Below are 18,726 nucleotides of genomic sequence, written 5' to 3'. Positions count from 1 at the left end.
TAATTTATTTATAGGCACAGTCCTAAATTTAAAAAAATCAACGAGCTAAATAATATGGTTATAAAGTTAATATGAAGGGTGGCTAAAGTTTGGATTCAAGGGTTCCCTTAATTAATGGTCGTATATATTCCTCATAGCCAATGGCAATCCCGTTTCGTTTAGAGACTTCAATATTGATGGGATTGCGTTGTGCTGCATCCCATAAGGCTCCATAGGCATCCCCATCGTATCGACCAAGTGCACTCCAGAGAAACACATCCTTTAGACAAAATGCGTCAGTGAGAGCGATGGCATCCGGTGAAAGCTCAGCAATGGAAAGACGAAGCTGTTTGCGAAGATGCTCTAGATCAGCTGGACGTAAGTATCCATCTTCCATAAAATCACCGGCACGCAGGCTCACAGTATGTAGGAAGAACTATTCAATGAAAAATATAAATGCATAAGGCAAAAACTGAGATAAGAGGAAGACAAGGTACATACTATGTTCCGCAATTTTGATAGAATATTGAAGAGATTGCTATTTGTGTCCTTAATCTCTTCTATTCTCTCTGTAAAACAGCGGGTAACCACATATTCACTATGGGCCAAGCTAACTCTTTGACATTCAATATTGAATTCGCTCCATCCGTTTTGATTCTTTCTCTCTGGATTTTTAGTTGCACGAGCTAGATCCAACACAAAATAGGCAGCACGATGCTCCAAAATCTCAAGTTGTAGGGTCGGGTCCAGCAATGATTCTGGGGAACTAATTCGCGGATGCGAGTTCATGAATTTGTTCACATCCTTTACCAGATTAAGATACCGGCTAAAAGTCTGTGGTTCAAGTGACCCACTTTGGGCGGCCTCGAGTTGCTTTATAAGATAACGTGCTAATTCGATTTCAATAGTTTTGTTAGTGAATGGATTGACATGTGGCTAGATAAGTTAATAAATTCACTACCAGTTTGTTGAGTTAGTAGAAAATTATCCCCCTCAAAAGTATTTGTCGGGACGTAGTTGGCAAATATGTCAGAAATGCCGCTAAATACTGAGAATCCATGACCTTGATCATACATGATATATTTTAATCATTCATCATTAAGGATCGGGGAATATTATTAATATATACCTCCTAGAGATTTGCGACATTCTTCCAACCCATCAGCTGCAACCCGTGTGCAGTAGCTCTTTAGTCCACTAGATAATGCATGTACATCAGCAAGCGATGAAATATTGTTTTGAGAGAGCTCGGCAGTTAACTATTAAGAGAAATTCAGTCCGAATATATGTATAGAACATAGGATTTCATTAGTTTACGTTAATATATCTGGCAATCATCTCGTCACCAGTGAGACAAAGTGCATAAGTTGTGGCGATAAGTGGGAATATCCGATGCTGAACTGAGGGGTAATTAATCACTTGGCGTTCCATTTCGCCTCCATCAGAAAATTGCCGTCGCACCGTGAGATATCGAGAAGCAATGGTAACACCCCGAGAAAGAGTCATCCCTGATTGTCTCACAAGCATAGCTCGTAGAGCCACCATACTTCCATATGACAACTATAAGAGTAGAGTTATTTGAAGAATCGAAATAATTTCCAGTATCACATTTTTACCTTTGAGTGCGGGGGTTTAATGTATTCACCATCTTTAGTTACTTTAGAAAATCGCATAAGCATATTCGTCCTTGGGATACGATATTTATGTAATCTTAAAACTAGAGAGAAAAATATTAGCTTCCAGGGTATACCTAAAAGTCAATAAAGTCAATAAAAAAAAGAACATTACACGCGTTATCCATAGCGCTAAATCCACCATAAGCTTTTGGTCCAATATCACCAATTGCAACTCCTGGATAAACCTTATGGTCCTCTACAAATAGGCCCGTTAATGTATCCGAATCGAATTCAAGGCAAAGAGATCAACATACCCAGAGAGCGAAGCGGCGCAATGAAAACATGAGGGCCGTAATTTTTTCCTTTCAAAATCAATTTGGCCTGAACAACAGCATGCGTGCCTAACAATCCAATGCCGCCAATCCACCATCTAAGATCCAAAAAAAAAAGGATAGGCTTTTAATCTCAAGCCTAATAAGAATATTCCATCTCTAAACTGAACATACTTAGCTCCCGTAAACGAGTTACTATCAAGCTCAAACTCATCAGTTTCAGGAATATAGGTGGCGGTAGTTTCGAGTCCCTGTACGTTGGAGCCATGACCAAGTTCAGTCTGTGCATAGGCACCGATAATTCTGCAACTCTCAGCAAGTGGAAGCCATTCGTCTTGCTGTTCATCAGTTCCTTGAGAAATGATAACTGGAATAAAAGCTATAATGATAATAATTGAATATGAGAAAAAAAGGTCATCAAAGTAAGAAACATCTTGAAATTACCAGAAAAGTGCAAAAATATCTAGAGGTATATGAAATGCTTGTGAGTATTAGAAAGGCAAATGTGTTCCAAGACTACTGACCGGCACATGTTCAGTACTGTAGCTCATTGCATATAGAAGTTCCTGGAGATTCCAGTCATATTTGTTGCGCAATTCCACAAGTCTTTTACTGACTGCTAAACCCCGAAGCAATATCTACTTGGGTTTAATGCATTAGCTACAGTTTAGAGAGTTTCTAAGAATTGATAGTGATGCTGATACCTCTCTTCTATCCATAAACTGTCTAAACAAAAATAAGTGATGTTATCAGAGTTTAGCGACGTCATCTAATTGTATCTGGTGACTATGGCGCTTACTTATCCTTCCAAGTGCATATAGGATCGCTGGTTATAATGTCGTTAATTTCCATCATGGACTCGAAATTTTCCTTGCCTCCAAAGATAAATTCCGACATTTCGCGGACGTTGAAAGTGGCCCGGGAACGGGCATCAGCGATGTCTTTCAGAGTTTGCAACCTTACATCCATTACAATTGATTAGGGTCCAAGACGTTGAGCAGAATAACCAAAATTTATGGAGTTTGAATTTACGTGGGTGGCAGTGCTTAAATAATTCACCCCACACGTTCACATGCGATTCAAAAGCCTATCCTCGGAACACGTAAATTTCTCTGTACCGCGGAATTTGTCAAACTGTCTATTGTCCTCCTCTGCACAAAAAGGAAGAAGCAATATCTACATCTTAAAAAAACCAGCAAAAATACATATGAAAAGCTATAAAAACTAGTGAAAAACGCCCTCGTTCCATTACCTTTTACTACTTTGAGCTACCAGCCATATCATACAAGGAGATATACCAATTTTTATAGGGGGACTAAAAATGAAGAAGTAGTTAAAGACTGAGGTTTGATAATTGGGCCTCTCTAGCACGTGTACGAAATATCCTATTTTTCTTCCAATCCTTGTTTCACTATAAGCCGAGGGCTCCAGTTGAGATGCTGACGCGCACAAAAAGTACCTGGTTTTCAGCACTGAGGTTCCGTCGTTGAATATAGACACCTAATGTTGACTGAAGGATCGAATAGTCTAGCACCAACTCGGCGAACACAATGACTGTATTCTCTTCTAAGTTACCTAAATTGACGGGCTCAGCGAAGGTCTTAGTCATAAAAGAATAAGGTCATCAACAAGGCAACGTATATACTGAAACGACATAGTTTGCGATCCATCGCCAGATAGGGTCAACTTTTTGCCTCTTAAATCTTGTATATTAAAATTGCACTCAACCATGTCTCTTTGATTTCTGGGATATGCTACTCATACATCAACATCGTCCTGGTGCATCTGGCTGTAATTAATCCTCACAGCAATCCGGTTACTCTCATCATAACATGTACGTGGACCTATCTGGTTCACACCTCTAATTTGTTTCTTTTTATGAGTATACTTCTAAATCCCCATAAGCATCTACGTTCAATTTATCAGAGCGGTTTGAAAACGACTACTTTATATAACACTAATTAAAATAAATAAGTACAAATGGCGTTCGCGTGCTCCCTTAAGCAATTATCGTGAACCATCCTGAACTCACGTCGCATCCAAAGATGAAGCAAAGATCAAATGGACTATTTAGCTGCGTATCGAAATATTTTATAGATGGAAATATAACGACCGTATTAATGTTTGTATGATCAAGGTCCCAAACATTCTAAGTATGATCTGCATACTTTGTTTTATGATCCGATAAAACATCACGTACATTATCCATGATCGAGCAACTACTGAAATAGTTACGCTTGGTACAATGAAAATATCCATTTACATGATATAGGCAGCACCAAGATCCTTTATAAAAAAATGTTGTGCGAAGCCCGTAACAGAATTGATTTAAGAAATGTGACCAAGGGAACAAATTTGCACTAGAAAATTATTTAATACTTATATTAAAGGATATAATGTATCTTCATAACCATTACAATTTTACTAAAAAAGTAACTAAAAGTCACCCTTCCTACATAAAGTGTACCAGTATTAAATTCATAGGAAAGTTGTTTTAGTATTGAGGGCACCTGAATATTTGACAAAACCTCGTACATGTTGTTTACAAAAAATATATCTTTCAAAGATAAATTTAATATTAAGAACGAAAACCCAATTTCCAAACTCAATTTGAAAGGTAATAGAATTTAAATGCTGCGCAGGGTTCTTGGAGAATGTAAATGGATTTTAAAGATTGGAACCTCTATTGAATGCATATCTTATTGTTTGTATTCACGCTAATTGTTCTGGATTAGTTTTCCTGAATATCTACGTAATGTATAGCTAATAATGTTTTACTAGCAATAATCGTTTATATATACCTATGATTTTTTTAAAGAAACATATATACTCTAACCAACTTCACAAATATTCTCAATTGGAGTCCATATGCAAAATAAAGTATGCTAAAAAATTCTGAAATAGCTTATTAATAGATACTAGCATGTAGAGATAACCGGCACTTATTTTCACATAGAGAAATTAGCACGATTTGGATTTTGATTACTATACTATGGTAACCAAGTAAAATTAACAAAGAAAAATCCGAGTTTATATACTTGGCAAGTTTAAATTGATTTAGAATTTATACGTTAGCATAAACTGTGTGATGCTGATTCTTGACATCCTAATATGGGATGACCACCATTCTATGTTAGATCCACTTGTTTCTTTTCCTCCCCATAAAAATTTTCAGATCTATAATCACATATACAACTAAATCAAGATTGCCATCGCCTGATCTAGGCACCTTTCTTCTTAGTGGAAGAGCTTTTTTAATATATTCGATAAAAATAAGCGGTGTTAGGGCCCCACACACATCGGTACTGGCAATAAACACGACATTGGCCTCTGGTCTTCTAAGAGTTTGCAACTGCAATAGGGAGCAGTAGCTTAGATGGCAAGGTATTTTCTTTACTATGTTCTTCCCCTGCTAAGATCCAGTTTTTCAAATGATTATAATCGCAGTTTTTTTGATCACCTTGGCCGTTCGACTTCAATGGGCAGCCAAGAAGCTGGCACAGAGAGAGCAGATAGTCTAATATTAGATCCAACGAAATGGGAGACCTTTAATAAGGAACTTAAAGCTTATATTGAAAAGGCAGAAAAGCAAAAGACATCGTCAAAGTTTGCAGCGTACAAGGAATTGGACCCTGAACTTGAAAAGCAAAAGCTCGAATTCTCATCGCAACGAAAAGGTATATTAATGAAAATAAACAAGATAGTAAATCCGTTAATTCTCTTTCCTCTTGACCTTATTGCAGCTATCATCAATGACTTGAATAAATCGTTTGATAAACTCCATTTGCTTGAAGACAAATTCGAGAGCGCCAAACAGGATTTCTTCCAGCGAATGACTACAAGTTACGAAAAATTTGCAGCAGAGCTTGAAGAGCAGAAAGAAGAGCTTGAAATTGAAAAAGAGAAGCTTCAGCAAGAGACAACGCTGATGAAAGGTAATGCTCTGTTGATTCTGGATTGTTTTAGTGTGAAATTCATCTCTCTAGATATATTAATACGCCATCCGTTTTCTAGATGTAATGAAGTTCCAAAACGAAAAAATTAAATTAAATGTAGGAGGGCTTTTATTTGAGACTTCACTTACCACCCTGAAACGTGACCCGAACAGCATGCTAGCAGCCATGTTTTCAGGTCGACACTCGTTGAAACCTGATCCGGATGGGAGCTACTTTATTGATCGAGATGGCACTCATTTCCGTCTCATTCTCAACTACCTCCGCGACTTTCGAATGCCTCCACAGCAGCTTGACGATATAACTGTCGACGAAATTACTCGCGAGGCAGCTTTCTATCAGATTAAAGGGCTATCCAACTTGAAGTGGCATGGTCTAACTCGAATAACTCAATCAGAGCTACATCGGTTATATCCTAACTTTTCCTCGCTCTTAAAACCATACCTAGCATCTCCTTTCGGCGAAGAAAGAGCACAACCCAGCTCTATTAGTTTCTCTTTTGGAACTCCTGCTCAGCCACCTCCACCACTGGCCCCTCCTCTCTTTGGATATCCTAGGCCTGCACCTGAAAATACTTTTAACCCACCTGAAAAAGTCAAAACCACCACCTTTCTTCTCTCCAAAACCGACTGCACAGGGCTCTCGTTTTCTGGCTATACCATCGCAGGTGGATCTACCTTTGCTGGCTCGAATCTTGAGGGCGCAGATTTTCGGAATGCCTCGTTTGTTTTTTCAGAACCTCCACCAGAGAATGATAACTTCAGACCACTTAATTGGGGACTTCCACCACCCAAACCTGCCAATCAAATGGAGCCATTGGGGAACAAAGTTGGAGACGGGAAGATTAACTTTAGGAATGCCAATTTGACAGGGGCGAAATTCCCCCCTCCTGGCTCTCCGCAAAGACCTAAAAACATTGAATTTTTGCTTGGTAAGTTATTCATCTACTCTTGGACGAATAGTGCTCGAATAACCCCATCACATTTTTTTATTTCTTAGATGGTGCAGTCACCACGGGCTCTGAGAATATTGAGAATGAATAACGGATTCTATTTTAGATTTTTTTGTCTCGATATTTTAACATTTATTTTATTGTACATTTCATTTCTAATCACTTTATTGCTCTTGATGGGTTTTAGGAAAGCTTTTTTATGTAGAGTTTCCTAGTTTCTCCACTTATATGTATAACCCCTATTTTTTTACTTAATACTCTTTCTATCCGAACTCAAGCCCATGGTAAACCTATCTATACAAACTTTTCCTCGGATTAAGTGATCAGGGACATGACACTGCTTGGATGATAATACATGGTACTAATTTTATGGAATATTTCCTCAGGGTTCCGTACCTTACTAAAATACTCGGCGAGGCTGGATTTCAAAGAAACTGGATACTGTATTTTTGATATAGGCGACGAAGCGGCAATGAGGTTAAATTGTACCGAAATAGCTCAGACATCACACTATTATCCACATATACAAAATGGATTCTACATTTATAATTTAGTAAAGTTGGTATTTTTTAAATAAAATTTGAGTGGTATGGAGATCTCGACAATGAAGAGTATGCAAACAAAGAGCTAATTAAACTATGCCACGTCAGACTTGAATTGAGTGCCATTCTCTTTATCTTCTTCTGCTTTCAGCTTCTCCTCGTTCGGGGCCATCTCGGCTTTCACCTTAGGACTTCCCCTCTTCCAAATAATAACGGTGATCAAACATAACGATGCTAAGAAAACTGCACTAATAATGCTCGATGTATTTACCGCCTGATCAAGCGGTAATAGAAATATGACGGTAAGCTTGACTCCGAATTCAAGTATTAAACCCACGCCCCACACGGCAGAAGCAAACCTGTGCATGGAGCGGAAATAAGGAGAATATTCCCAAGAAAACCCCATTAATGACATCCCGGATTCCTTAAAATTGAGTATATCATAAGCTTGTTTGCTTATGGAGTAAGTGAGAGGGAGGGTGTGAAAACGATTCCAACGGAAAGGAACAATAGATGCAAGGAAGAGCACGCTAGTGAAAACGAGGCCGAAGGATTCGCGAACGAGAAGAATACGTGCTTCTCCGGTCACAAAAGAGAGAATGGCCCCAGTACGAAACCAACTAGGATGATCGTGCTTAGTGCATTAATACGGCGATACCTGACGATATCCCACACAACCAACAGCAATGAAGGAACAGACCCAATGAGTAATGCGTAGGTATTCCCGACTTTATCCTTCAGGCCATAGTAAAGAGCAAGGGGCTAGGGATAATAAATTATATGAGCATTTTCATACAGATAGTACCAGTTTTAATAGCAATATACTCAAAGACAACAGATATACCATTCCAATATTCAGTGCCATTTTTATGAAGACTCTGCCAATAATGTTTAATATGAGAAATTTCTCATGTTTCGAAGGCGTTTTTGCGGATTCGATATCGGGAGTCAATTGTGTTGAATTTGACGTCTGGATATCCGGAGTGCGAGGTCTAGCGCGAGAATCCGTCCGCATACTATGTATCCTTTCTAATCGAAGGATATTATTTTATCGAGGCCAACGAAGTTCGAGAAAAAGATGCTATATGAACCTACTCCGTTTATATGCCTTCAGTTAGTGTCCCACACGAACTAGTGCTGCATGGCGCTGTTTTTGTAGGTGTAGTACATATTTGAAAAAGTAGTTTTGAAAATATCACCTCCTATTCTCGAGAGTGGCAGTGTTTTTCATATTTCTTATTTTAAAAAAATGACCATGCTACTCGCTTCCTTCGTAAGATAATAAAGCATCTGCAAGTAACGCAAATTATATTTGTTGTACATATTCATCCAGGATGCGTGAGAATCGTTAACCATAAATGAGATAGGATTCATTAGCCACACGCAATGGGCCAATGCGCCTCAAACCATGGCACCCTAAGTTCTTTCTCCGGGTGATATAGGGTTACTCAGGCAAAGTGTCACTTTACACATTAGCAACAAGAACTTGATTAATAATGAGCGGTATATAAGGGGATAAGGCATTGCTATCTTATATTTTTACATTAATTTAATTTAAATAGCATTAAAAAGTATAAGTGGCAAGCAATCCCAAGTTTACATTTAACCCGTCTCGACCTTCAGGTTTTCATCAACGCAGCAGAGAAAGCGGCGCAAAGAGCGAAATATCGTTTAATCAACTTTTCTCCAAATTGGGGATAAACGTGTCATTTTCAATCTGCGACACTAATCTAAACGGCCTCGATCGACGTATCAAGATGGGGAAGCTGCCCACGATTTGGTATCTGGTATTACCAGGGGGCTATCAAATCTAAATAGACTCCAGCATAGACTACAGTCGATACATGTGTGTCCGGAAATTCGACCGGATCTCGTAGTTAGCCGCAGGTGGACCCTTATAGGATAGTGAAACCCAACTAGGGCCTGATTTCCCGTTTGTCTCTTAAGGCCCGCCGCGCTAGAGAAAATTACACTCGACCCTGGATGTCGGCCTCAACAGATTCGCTGAGATTTCATGCCACGCAGTGAGGCAGAGAATTTTTTGCAGACAAACTAAAGCCCGTACAATGGCTCACGATACTATGTCTTTGAACACCCGAAGTGCCCATTTCAAATCTGTATTGGAAAAAACGTGACCTGATCTAACTGAGGCTGTTCTAATCCATCTAGCCAAATTTTTAATGGAAAGGGGTAAAGAGTTTGGTACAGAGTAAAAATAGTGCCGAGTGTTCGAACCAGAAAATTAGGAATCATATATATGAAAATGAATATTGCAATTACTTTAAAATGACTGTACAAAATTATCGCCTCTCAAATAGAATAGAATATAAAAACGAACATAAATATAAATGCTGTTAAACCTCTTCAGATTTGGATTGGATGCTATTCTCTTGCGGTACTCCTGCTGTTAATCGCTCTATAGTCGGGCCCATCTCGACTCTTATCTTAGGCCTTACAATCTTCCACATGGCAATATTGATCAATATCAAAGCCACGATAAAAACAGGGCTAATGATGTTGGAAGCATTCACAGCATCATCAAAATTGGGTATAAGGAAGATAACAAGGAGTTTGACCCCGAATTCAAGGATTAAACCCACGCCCCATAGCGCAGAGTTTAGTCTATGGGTAAGACGGAAGAGGGGGGAGTTTTCCCAGACAAGGTCCATAAAGGACATACCAGTTCCTTTGAAGTTGGGTTCATCATAGGCTTGTTTGCTTATGTTGTGAGTGAGGGGGAAATTGTGAAAACGATTCCAGCGGAAAGGAACAATAGACGCAAGGAAAATCGCACCAGTGACGACAAGGCCGAATGATTCGCGAATGAGAAGAACACGTGCATCTCCGGTCACGAATGAAAGCAGAGCGCTCACCACGAAGCCAACAAGAATGACCATACTTAGTGCATTAAGGCGGCGATACCTGATGGTATCCCATGCAACTAGCAGCAATGAGGGGACAGACCCAATGAGCAATGCATAGGTAATTCCGATCTTATCCTTCAGACCATAGTAGAGAGCAATGGGCTATCGATGGAATGCAAGATCAATTTCACGCAATCGGTACCTGCTCAAAGAGCAAGATGTTTCAAAATAATAGACTTACTATTCCTATATTCAGTGCCAATTTTAAAATTATCTTGCCCATAACGATAAGTAAAAGTCCTTTGCCCGGTGTTGCGGGTCCACTGTTAACAACTGGCGCACGGGAATTTTGTGAGAGATGTTCATCTCGAGATTGCGGCTGTTTGTATTGTTCCATTTAAATAATGCTATATTGTTTATTGAGACGACTGAAACTAGAGAAAAAGTTTGTTTTGTGTCCTTGAAGCTTTTATACCCCTTTCGGTCGGCACATTATCGGGCCAAACTCTATGTTGCCAAGTATATACGAATGTGGCTACATAACCTAAGCGAGTAATAATCTTGATGAAACACCACTTACAATCTTCAAGCGTGGCTGGGATTCATCCGATCTAATTTCCGAGGCACGAGAGTTAATCCCACTAACATATCCAGATTAGAAGGCTATGACTCACCCTCGAATACCGAAAACCATCACAATGAAATAACTGTTAGTTTGAGTGAATATTCGCCAAGAATTATATGTTCAATTAGACGAACTATTTCAACCATTTAACTTCTAACAGGGGTGAAATATTAGTGATAACTCTGAAATAAGATGGCGAGAGCGTTATTGAAAGATCTTGTAGTACTATGGCACACATACTGTATCTCCCATATGACCTATCTTTCCTCCACATAACTCTATCCTTGTTTCCTCGCAGCGTCTTTCACTATCTCATCTGTTCATATCTTTCATCCATTTCATTTTCCCTCAAGTCTGCCGCAATTTCCAGAAGCACTTCCTCTCGTCTACTTTTGGTCCTCCAGCTGGGCTTATTTGTACTTCAGTTTGTTTCCGTTGCCATATTGGTCCAATCTGTTACTCCATAGTCCACGCCTTCTTATATTGCTTAAGTAGGTTAGTATTTTTTGGATTGATTCAACTTTTAGAAAATTCTTCCGACCGCTTCGACTACTGTTGATTTTCTTATTTCTATTACCATGGTCATCGAATTCTCGAATGTCTTTTTTTTTTTTTTTTTTTTTTTTTTTGCTTCTTCAATCTTTTGCGCGTTGATCTTCGCATGTTTGGATTAAAAAATAGTTATAGGAAGACTCAATCAAATGCACGTCAAGGGTTACTGTACCCAAGTCAACATACTATCCTCAGGTCATTCTCTAAGCATATCTTTGTGTTCCTCTCCACAACCACGTCAGTAAACCACTCACTACACAAAGAAGCTCTAACTTGAGCTTATCCAATAATTACTCAGGGATATATAGCTCTTATAGTCAAGTTGAAAGCCATAGACTCTGATGTAATATATATCCATTGCAGGTTGTTATGTATGGGCGAAAGTTTTTGTGATGAGTTTAGCATTATAATTTATGAGCGCAAGGTGCAGAAAAGAACAAAGAATTAATTAAACACAAGAATATGGCGGGGAAAGAATCTGGGGAAATGGATTTAATTCCTATTATTATAAAGACGATATTAGACTCAGTTTAAGCATGATAATCGAGTATTAGAAGACTCACATCTTGTATACACAATGCTCGGATACCTGGCCGCTCTTTCCGTCAAACTCATAGCTAATCTCAATATCCAAGTCACGAGGGTTTTGTTGGTTGGGACGGCAGCTGAGCTGGCCACGGACTGTCTCGCCTTCACTAACGGCCAAGATTTCGCGCATATAGAACACAGTCTGTTTCCAGTGGGTGTACTTGGAAAAGGGCCCTAGAGCGGAAAAAGTGTCAGAAGACTTGATGGGTGCTTAATTCCATGTGAGCGAGCTGATGAATGCTTACCGGTTGAAAATCGGACGGGTTTGTGGCATGCTTCGAAACCGATATCGAACCAAGCAATGAACGCATGCACATAATCATCGCGATTTGCGATGAGCTCAAAGGTCGTCGTGAAAGCCAAGTCCTCCTTCTTTACCGTGAGCAAGTCAATTTCCTTAAAGGCGTATGGTTCCGTTACAATCGCCTTCGAATCCACAGTATCAACAAGAGGCTCCCTCAGAACAACTTTCTGGAGCGAGGAGAAGTCGAATCCATACACATTCTCCCAAAAGCCAATCTTCTCTTCCTTATACTCTGCATCCTCAATGGCCGCAATGTACATAGTTGCTTTATCTGGGAATATAAGCCCGTTTGGCGCAAGATAGCGATCACGCGCGACAAGAACGGTGTCAAGCATGGACTCGTATAGCAAAAAGTACCCCATCCATTCCGAAATAATGATATCGACTTTATCGACAGGGAGTTGAACGTCTTCCATTTTGCCTTTGATGAGCGTAATTTGATCGGAGAGATGGTTGTCGGCAACAATGATTTTGGCTTGGTCAATAATGTTGGACATGTCAACCTATTAAAAATTTAAGTAAATGATCTGTTTTCTTTCACTATATACTCTTGTACTTAGGAGTAAATATAATAGTTCAAATCCATAGAATGGATAGGTCGTCAATTTCACAAAAACACTTACCCCGTACACATGCTTAGCCCCAGATTTTGCCGCAAACATCGAGAGAATACCGGTTCCACACCCAACATCTAGCACAATCTTATCCTTGAAGAGGTGGCGATTTTGATAAATGGCTGCGCGATATGAAAGGGTTCGCACCTCATCCTTGAGCATTTCCTCATGAATGCCTAGACCAGAATAAACTATTTAGTTGGTTTGACTAGTTACGAGCAATTGGTTAAAAAAAATTATACCAAAGTGAGCATAGGAGTCAAAGTAATAATCTTTGCTTGTCAGCTCGGACTTCGGTTCTTTTGCATCAATATCCATGATAAGAGGCTTTTAGCTATGTTTCTTAGGGAAGAGGATGGGTGGGAAGGGACGGTACTTTTGCTCTCGCACGCTCGTAAAAATAAACAAGTTATCTTGGAGAGATGGTAGGTTTTTGTTTACTGTGACTTTGAGACGCAGCAGGTGTGCCAATTCAATTTAATTTGGTGTCCTATAGAAAAAGTAGCCAGCATGTTTAAAAAAAATATTGAAATTGAAGTTAAGAATAATCATATAAAAAATTACAAGGAGCGAAGAGAGGAAAAAAAAAGGTCCATAGGATAAAATTTCAAAGAAATTCTAGTTAGTTAATGCCACAGATAGTTAAGTCTCTCATTTGTTGCAAGACTCCTTCCACTTTGCTTTCCAGGGTGGGCTCTTCTGGAGGGAAATACTCACGGACAACCCCGAGTTTCTGGTGAGCACTCTGATAGTATTGGAGTTGTGTCTTAACCATTGCCTCGAACGATGGATCTAGATAAGGAACGCGAATATCGACCACCTTGGGAAGTTCGGCAATAAGAAGGCTGTTGAGATGTTCATAAATCTCACGAGCCATATTGGCATCTTGTTCTGCCTAAAAGCATCGATATTGTATATGTAAAAAAAAAAAACATTCGAACCCATACTTATCACAATATTTATTGCCTACCCGAGGAAGTCGTGATGTATCTTCGCTTGGCTTGTCCACCAACTTTCGCACCTTATTGCGCATAGAGTCGTAGTCAAGTAGTTTCTTGTTTCGCTTCTTTATAGCATCGTTAATCTCAGGGAAATATGCACAGAATCGCCCAATAGGCTCTAAGACTGTTTGGCGATAAGTTTGATCCATTTCGAGACGGGCCACATCCTCAAGTGAATCCATAGTTTGTTTGTAGCGAGTAACACACACTCCCATGGGGGCTGAATCATCATAAAATTGACTTATAGTTTCAGCGATACGCTTTTGTGCGTTGGTAACAGCTAAATAAGAGAGGCAAAAGAAATGTGTCAATGCTATAGCTAAAAACGCGTACCATTTTTGAATTACTAACATCTTAAAGAATCCAAATATCCTTTGGCTTCCTTATGCAATCGTTCTGACTTTGATTCAAGCCTATGTTAAAGAAAATTAGATACTTGAAGCAAGAGGGGAATTATTTTATATTACAGTCTAAATCTTCTCTCCTCTTCTTCAAATTCTCTGTCCACCTAATAAAAAAATAAGAATAAATATATAATGAAGATTTGCAGTAAAATAATGAATATTTTACTGTTTTTTCCATGGCACCTGCTTTTTGCATAATCTAGAAATGTCAGGACAAAAGAAGTAGGGAACATGTTAATGCCAAGATTAGTAAAATTGATCATTAGATTAGAAAATACCGTGGTGCCAGCACGATTAAGATTTTTCTTGAATCCAGACCTAGATCAGAGTGTAAAGGCATGATGTAGAAGAATAAATATTATAAAATGATAGAGCATTGCTTACCAGCTCATGATTGTTTGATTTGAAGAGATGATTTGTCAGGTATAAATATATGGCAAAGAGAAGGAATTGGTTTTTCCTTATTCTTTTCCATAGTCGCCACTTCGCTTGGATTGGTGTGGCTGTGCAATCATTCAAATAACATGAATTATTTTATAACTTCGAATTCGCAGCCACCTCGCTCTTTCTTTTGAACGGTACTTGTCCCCCTCACGTCCAGCTCTCTCCCGGCTTATCGGCTATTCAAGCCCATTAATGTAAAGCGACTCTTCTAGAACTGCACCGCAGCAATTTCTTGATGCTAATGCTCTTGTTCTGAATTTACTTTCGTGTAGCTTTCGTTTTCCATCTTATCTGTTCGGAAAATTGTTCATGGAGGTTTGCAATGAATTCAACGTTTAATTTTGCAGAATACCCAATTGTTATTGGAATTGGTAAGTGGATTTATCTGCACCATTGATTTCATTGATTAATACATAAACTAATTGTCACAGATTTTGGCACGACATTTAGCGGTTGTGCGTATGCATTCGGTCAAAATGAAGAAGTTATTGATATAACAAAGTGGTATGTTCTAGAAACAAAAAACCCAAAAATTTGCGGCTCTTGTACTAGCTATCAAACTCTTTGTTAGGCCCAAGCAGTTTGGTGACACGTATCCTAAAGTTCCGACTCTCAGCTTCTATCTGAATAATAGCAAGCAACTCTACGAGTGGGGATATGGTGCTAAACGAACGATGATGAGGCCCGATGCTCGAGAACAGGTTCTGCTTTCTAAGTTCAAACTACACTTGGATGAAAACCTAAAACTAGCGCCCCTTCCTAATGGGCTCACCATCGTGGATGTTATCGCGGACTATCTACGAGCTTTTCATAGCTATGGTAACGCGATGATGCGTGCTGGCTAAGCAACTTGGACTAACAGCTAATTTATTCTAGTATTAACGGAGCTGCAGAGAGGATTTGCTGCAAATTACGACACCTCAAAGGTAGGCATTTATTCCGCTGGTCCTCTATTTCCTTGGAATCATTTTAGATATATTTAGTATCGCTACTGTCTGACAGTCCCAGCCATGTGGAGTGACCCAGCCAAAGCGGCTATGCGTTTGGCGGCCATAAAAGCAGGCTTGGTGTCCCCCAATGATCACCCTGACCGACTTATGCTAATATCTGAACCTGAAGCCGCCGCGCTCTACTGTGAGAAAAAGTGCGATAGATTCAACTTGAAGAATGGCGAGCGTTTCATGATATGTGGTAGCTACTCTTTTGCTACATTTCATTTCTTTTTTGCACCATTTTACTAGATAATATTTTCGTTTTTTTTCTTCTTTACCTCCATTTTTAAGATGCTGGAGGTGGCACGGTTGATCTTATCGTCTTCGAAATCGAGGACAAAAATGGAGTTCGAACATTAAAGGAAGTGACTAAAGGCCACGGGGCGTCTTGCGGCTCTGGTTTCCTGGATCTAAATATGCGTAATTTCCTTGAACGTAAATTACAACATGTCGGTCCTGTCCCACCAGCCGCGTTTGAGCAAATTATAGACAAGTTCATAGATGGAGTAAAGCCGAATTTCGACGGAGAAGAAGATCAATTCATGCACTTGCCTGCATCTATGGGCTTTGGCGATATCACGGTTGAGAAGGCTGGAATAGAGGCTGGCATAATAAGATTACAGGCTTCCGAGTTACGAGAAGAGGTGTATGAGCCGGTAGTGCGGCAGGTACTAGAATTGATAGAGCAGCAATTGCAGGCGGCAGGGGCGCTTCAAGCAATATTTTTGGTAGGGGGCTTTGGTCAATCCAACTATTTATACAATTGCGTTCATCAAAGATTCAATTCGCGAGTTGGATTGATTGGCGTGCCTCCGCGAGGCGCCCTTGCCGTGGTGCGTGGTGCGGTCTATTTTGGGCTTAATCCTCGTGTGGTCACACAACGGGTAGCTCGTCGCAGTTATGGAGTTGAAACTCGTATGCTCTTCGAGCCAGAGCTGGATCCTCCAGAATATGCAACCACAGGATCGGACGGACGGCCATTCTGTCGCCAACGCTTTTCAGTATTTATTCGTAAAGGACAGCCAATTAAAATCGATGAATGCATCACCAAGGAGTTTACGGTGGCATATCCTAATGACACGGATTCGGATTTGTTTGCCTGTGATGCGGACGGCCCTCCTCCTCGGCTAACGACCCATCCAGACGTGAGAAAAGTGGGTTATTTTCCAATCCGAATGCCGGAACTTCAGGGTGTTCAGCCAGGAGAGAGAGTACGAATGACGATCAAAATGTATTTCGGACTAACAGAATTGAAGATCCATGTGAAAATTAGAGAGAAAGAATATACGTTTACATCCACTTTTGAGGCGGACGATTTCCAGGGAAAAAATGAGCAAGAGCAGTCGCAACAGCAGCAGCAACAGCAACAGCAGCAACAGCAACCGCCACAAACACCTCAACAGCAGTCTCAACTTCCGCAATACCATCAGCAGACACCAGTATTACCTCCGTTGCAACCGGGGCATTATCAACTTGTTTCTCAACAACCACAGCTTCAGCAGCTATATGGACAAGTGGTGTATGAGGAGCAGCCTTTCATTGCTTCGCCATATCCTTACCCGCAGCAGCCCCCCATTTACTCCGCATATGCACAACAGGGCTACGCTCACGGACAATCAACCTATCTTTCAGGTCAACCTCCTATATACGCAGGCATGGATTACGGCCAAATACCCCTTTCTTCTGCTGGTGGTAGCAACCCGAGCAATTCTATGATCGCTGTCGCAGGTGGAGCGAGCAATGCTCCTTACATTGTGCGCCCGGTTTCTCCACAGGCGGGTTATCCTGCTGGATATGCACAAGCAGGGTACCGTCCTGCAAATATTCCATTGTATGGATACGGGCAATATGCAGGATTTTATGCGCAGCCATCAGCGCAAGGAATGAGCCAGTCTGGCCAATATACTCAGCAACATCTACAGCAGCAGCAGCAGCAGCAACAACAGCAACAGCAACAGCAAGGGCCTACCGCTTCATCAAAATAAGCCCCTTGAAATGCAATTTCTTATATGCCAAATAAATTGCTTTTATGAATGACTTGATTACACTATCTCAACCATAGCATTCTATAACTTTGATTTATTTATTTCTTGTAATTAGTAAATTAATACACACGAGCATCTAAGGTTATAGCAGTCATATGTACTTTACATGAATCTGATGCCTGGGGCAATAAGTAAAAGGGTTCCTGAGGTTGGGTGTCACTTAATGTCTAAGTAATCCTTATAAAAGATCTATTTATCAGCATCGTTATGTTTATAGCTCTCCTTACCTTTTCATACGTCTATTTACCGACTCTTTTGGCTTAAAGGGAAAGGTTATCTCAAGGATGTGGATTCCATGGATATATCTATCGCTTTCCCTTAATATGATAGAGCTATCTCAAGCTACTCTTGCTTTTTTTTTATATATATTTCAATAGTTGTTATGGTATCTTTCGATATGTATAATGCAATTTCTGAAGGTTTTCAAGGTCGGTTGTACTACAGTTGGCTGATCATCGTCGTTGCTAATTGCAGCAGAGCGAGCGTGTGAAGTTACGAAGAAAATGGCGGAAATGCTTGGGAATTATCATGTGTACTCCCTAAATTGCTCAGATGAACGGTTGAATTTCTTTTGGCCAAAACAAGTTCAGGGGAAGGTTAGACATGTCGTTGCTTAGAGACAATAATATAGAGTTCGCTTGTATTCAACTTCACTTTATGTTTCCAAGACTTTCGCAAGCAGTGGCCTAATGTAAATGGGCAGCTATGGTTTGATTTGGACAGCTCTCCGCAGACATGGAGAAGTATCAGCGCCAGCAGATCCCCTGGTACTGAATACTAAAATAGAGCCGCTCGGGGAGATCTTCCAAGAACTCCCGTTCTTGCTGTAGGTGGATATTTTGGTTTCCGAAATTAGCAACCAAACTCCGACAAGTAAATAACACCGTTTAAGCAATATGCTTCGAAAGCATGCCTTAGA

At 40.0% G+C, this 18,726-nt stretch overlaps 7 protein-coding genes across 7 annotated transcripts; 2 read left to right on the top strand and 5 right to left on the bottom strand.

Moving 5' to 3' along the window:
* Window positions 1-82: 82 nt before the first annotated feature.
* VTP21DRAFT_2623 (uncharacterized protein) lies at window positions 83-2,896 on the bottom strand (the record flags this gene model as incomplete). The annotated part of the gene is made up of 13 exons (XM_069392836.1): window positions 83-415; window positions 481-869; window positions 941-1,042; window positions 1,109-1,238; window positions 1,297-1,539; window positions 1,596-1,696; window positions 1,768-1,851; window positions 1,910-2,025; window positions 2,102-2,306; window positions 2,372-2,390; window positions 2,452-2,565; window positions 2,632-2,653; window positions 2,727-2,896. The coding sequence occupies 13 exons, from the start codon at window positions 2,894-2,896 to the stop codon at window positions 83-85; spliced, it is 2,028 nt and encodes a 675-aa protein (XP_069249871.1).
* A 2,407-nt stretch (window positions 2,897-5,303) lies between these two features.
* On the top strand, window positions 5,304-6,923 carry VTP21DRAFT_2622 (uncharacterized protein; the record flags this gene model as incomplete). The annotated part of the gene is made up of 5 exons (XM_069392835.1): window positions 5,304-5,311; window positions 5,375-5,604; window positions 5,671-5,862; window positions 5,942-6,811; window positions 6,880-6,923. The coding sequence occupies 5 exons, from the start codon at window positions 5,304-5,306 to the stop codon at window positions 6,921-6,923; spliced, it is 1,344 nt and encodes a 447-aa protein (XP_069249870.1).
* A 545-nt stretch (window positions 6,924-7,468) lies between these two features.
* VTP21DRAFT_2621 (uncharacterized protein) lies at window positions 7,469-8,389 on the bottom strand (the record flags this gene model as incomplete). Its single annotated transcript, XM_069392834.1, has 4 exons — window positions 7,469-7,733; window positions 7,788-7,994; window positions 8,075-8,136; window positions 8,219-8,389. 4 exons carry the CDS (start codon window positions 8,387-8,389, stop codon window positions 7,469-7,471), a joined length of 705 nt encoding a protein of 234 aa, XP_069249869.1.
* Window positions 8,390-9,728: 1,339 nt separating this feature from the next.
* On the bottom strand, window positions 9,729-10,635 carry VTP21DRAFT_2620 (uncharacterized protein; the record flags this gene model as incomplete). Its single annotated transcript, XM_069392833.1, has 2 exons — window positions 9,729-10,400; window positions 10,480-10,635. The coding sequence occupies 2 exons, from the start codon at window positions 10,633-10,635 to the stop codon at window positions 9,729-9,731; spliced, it is 828 nt and encodes a 275-aa protein (XP_069249868.1).
* Window positions 10,636-11,907: 1,272 nt separating this feature from the next.
* VTP21DRAFT_2619 (uncharacterized protein) lies at window positions 11,908-13,239 on the bottom strand (the record flags this gene model as incomplete). The annotated part of the gene is made up of 5 exons (XM_069392831.1): window positions 11,908-11,914; window positions 11,979-12,177; window positions 12,249-12,810; window positions 12,931-13,097; window positions 13,164-13,239. 5 exons carry the CDS (start codon window positions 13,237-13,239, stop codon window positions 11,908-11,910), a joined length of 1,011 nt encoding a protein of 336 aa, XP_069249867.1.
* Window positions 13,240-13,543: 304 nt separating this feature from the next.
* Window positions 13,544-14,718, bottom strand: VTP21DRAFT_2618 (uncharacterized protein; the record flags this gene model as incomplete). Its single annotated transcript, XM_069392830.1, has 7 exons — window positions 13,544-13,816; window positions 13,892-14,202; window positions 14,274-14,335; window positions 14,390-14,430; window positions 14,493-14,525; window positions 14,605-14,644; window positions 14,711-14,718. 7 exons carry the CDS (start codon window positions 14,716-14,718, stop codon window positions 13,544-13,546), a joined length of 768 nt encoding a protein of 255 aa, XP_069249866.1.
* Window positions 14,719-15,092: 374 nt separating this feature from the next.
* Window positions 15,093-17,747, top strand: VTP21DRAFT_2617 (uncharacterized protein; the record flags this gene model as incomplete). Its single annotated transcript, XM_069392829.1, has 6 exons — window positions 15,093-15,141; window positions 15,202-15,274; window positions 15,342-15,589; window positions 15,647-15,696; window positions 15,754-15,961; window positions 16,054-17,747. 6 exons carry the CDS (start codon window positions 15,093-15,095, stop codon window positions 17,745-17,747), a joined length of 2,322 nt encoding a protein of 773 aa, XP_069249865.1.
* Window positions 17,748-18,726: the final 979 nt, after the last annotated feature.

This window comes from Calcarisporiella thermophila (assembly GCF_041956535.1).
Source record: "Calcarisporiella thermophila strain CBS 279.70 unplaced genomic scaffold VTP21scaffold_15, whole genome shotgun sequence".
Taxonomy (NCBI): Eukaryota; Fungi; Calcarisporiellomycota; class Calcarisporiellomycetes; order Calcarisporiellales; family Calcarisporiellaceae; genus Calcarisporiella; species Calcarisporiella thermophila.
Note: the sequence above shows the minus strand (reverse complement) of the source record. Positions and strands in the feature narration are given on the sequence as shown.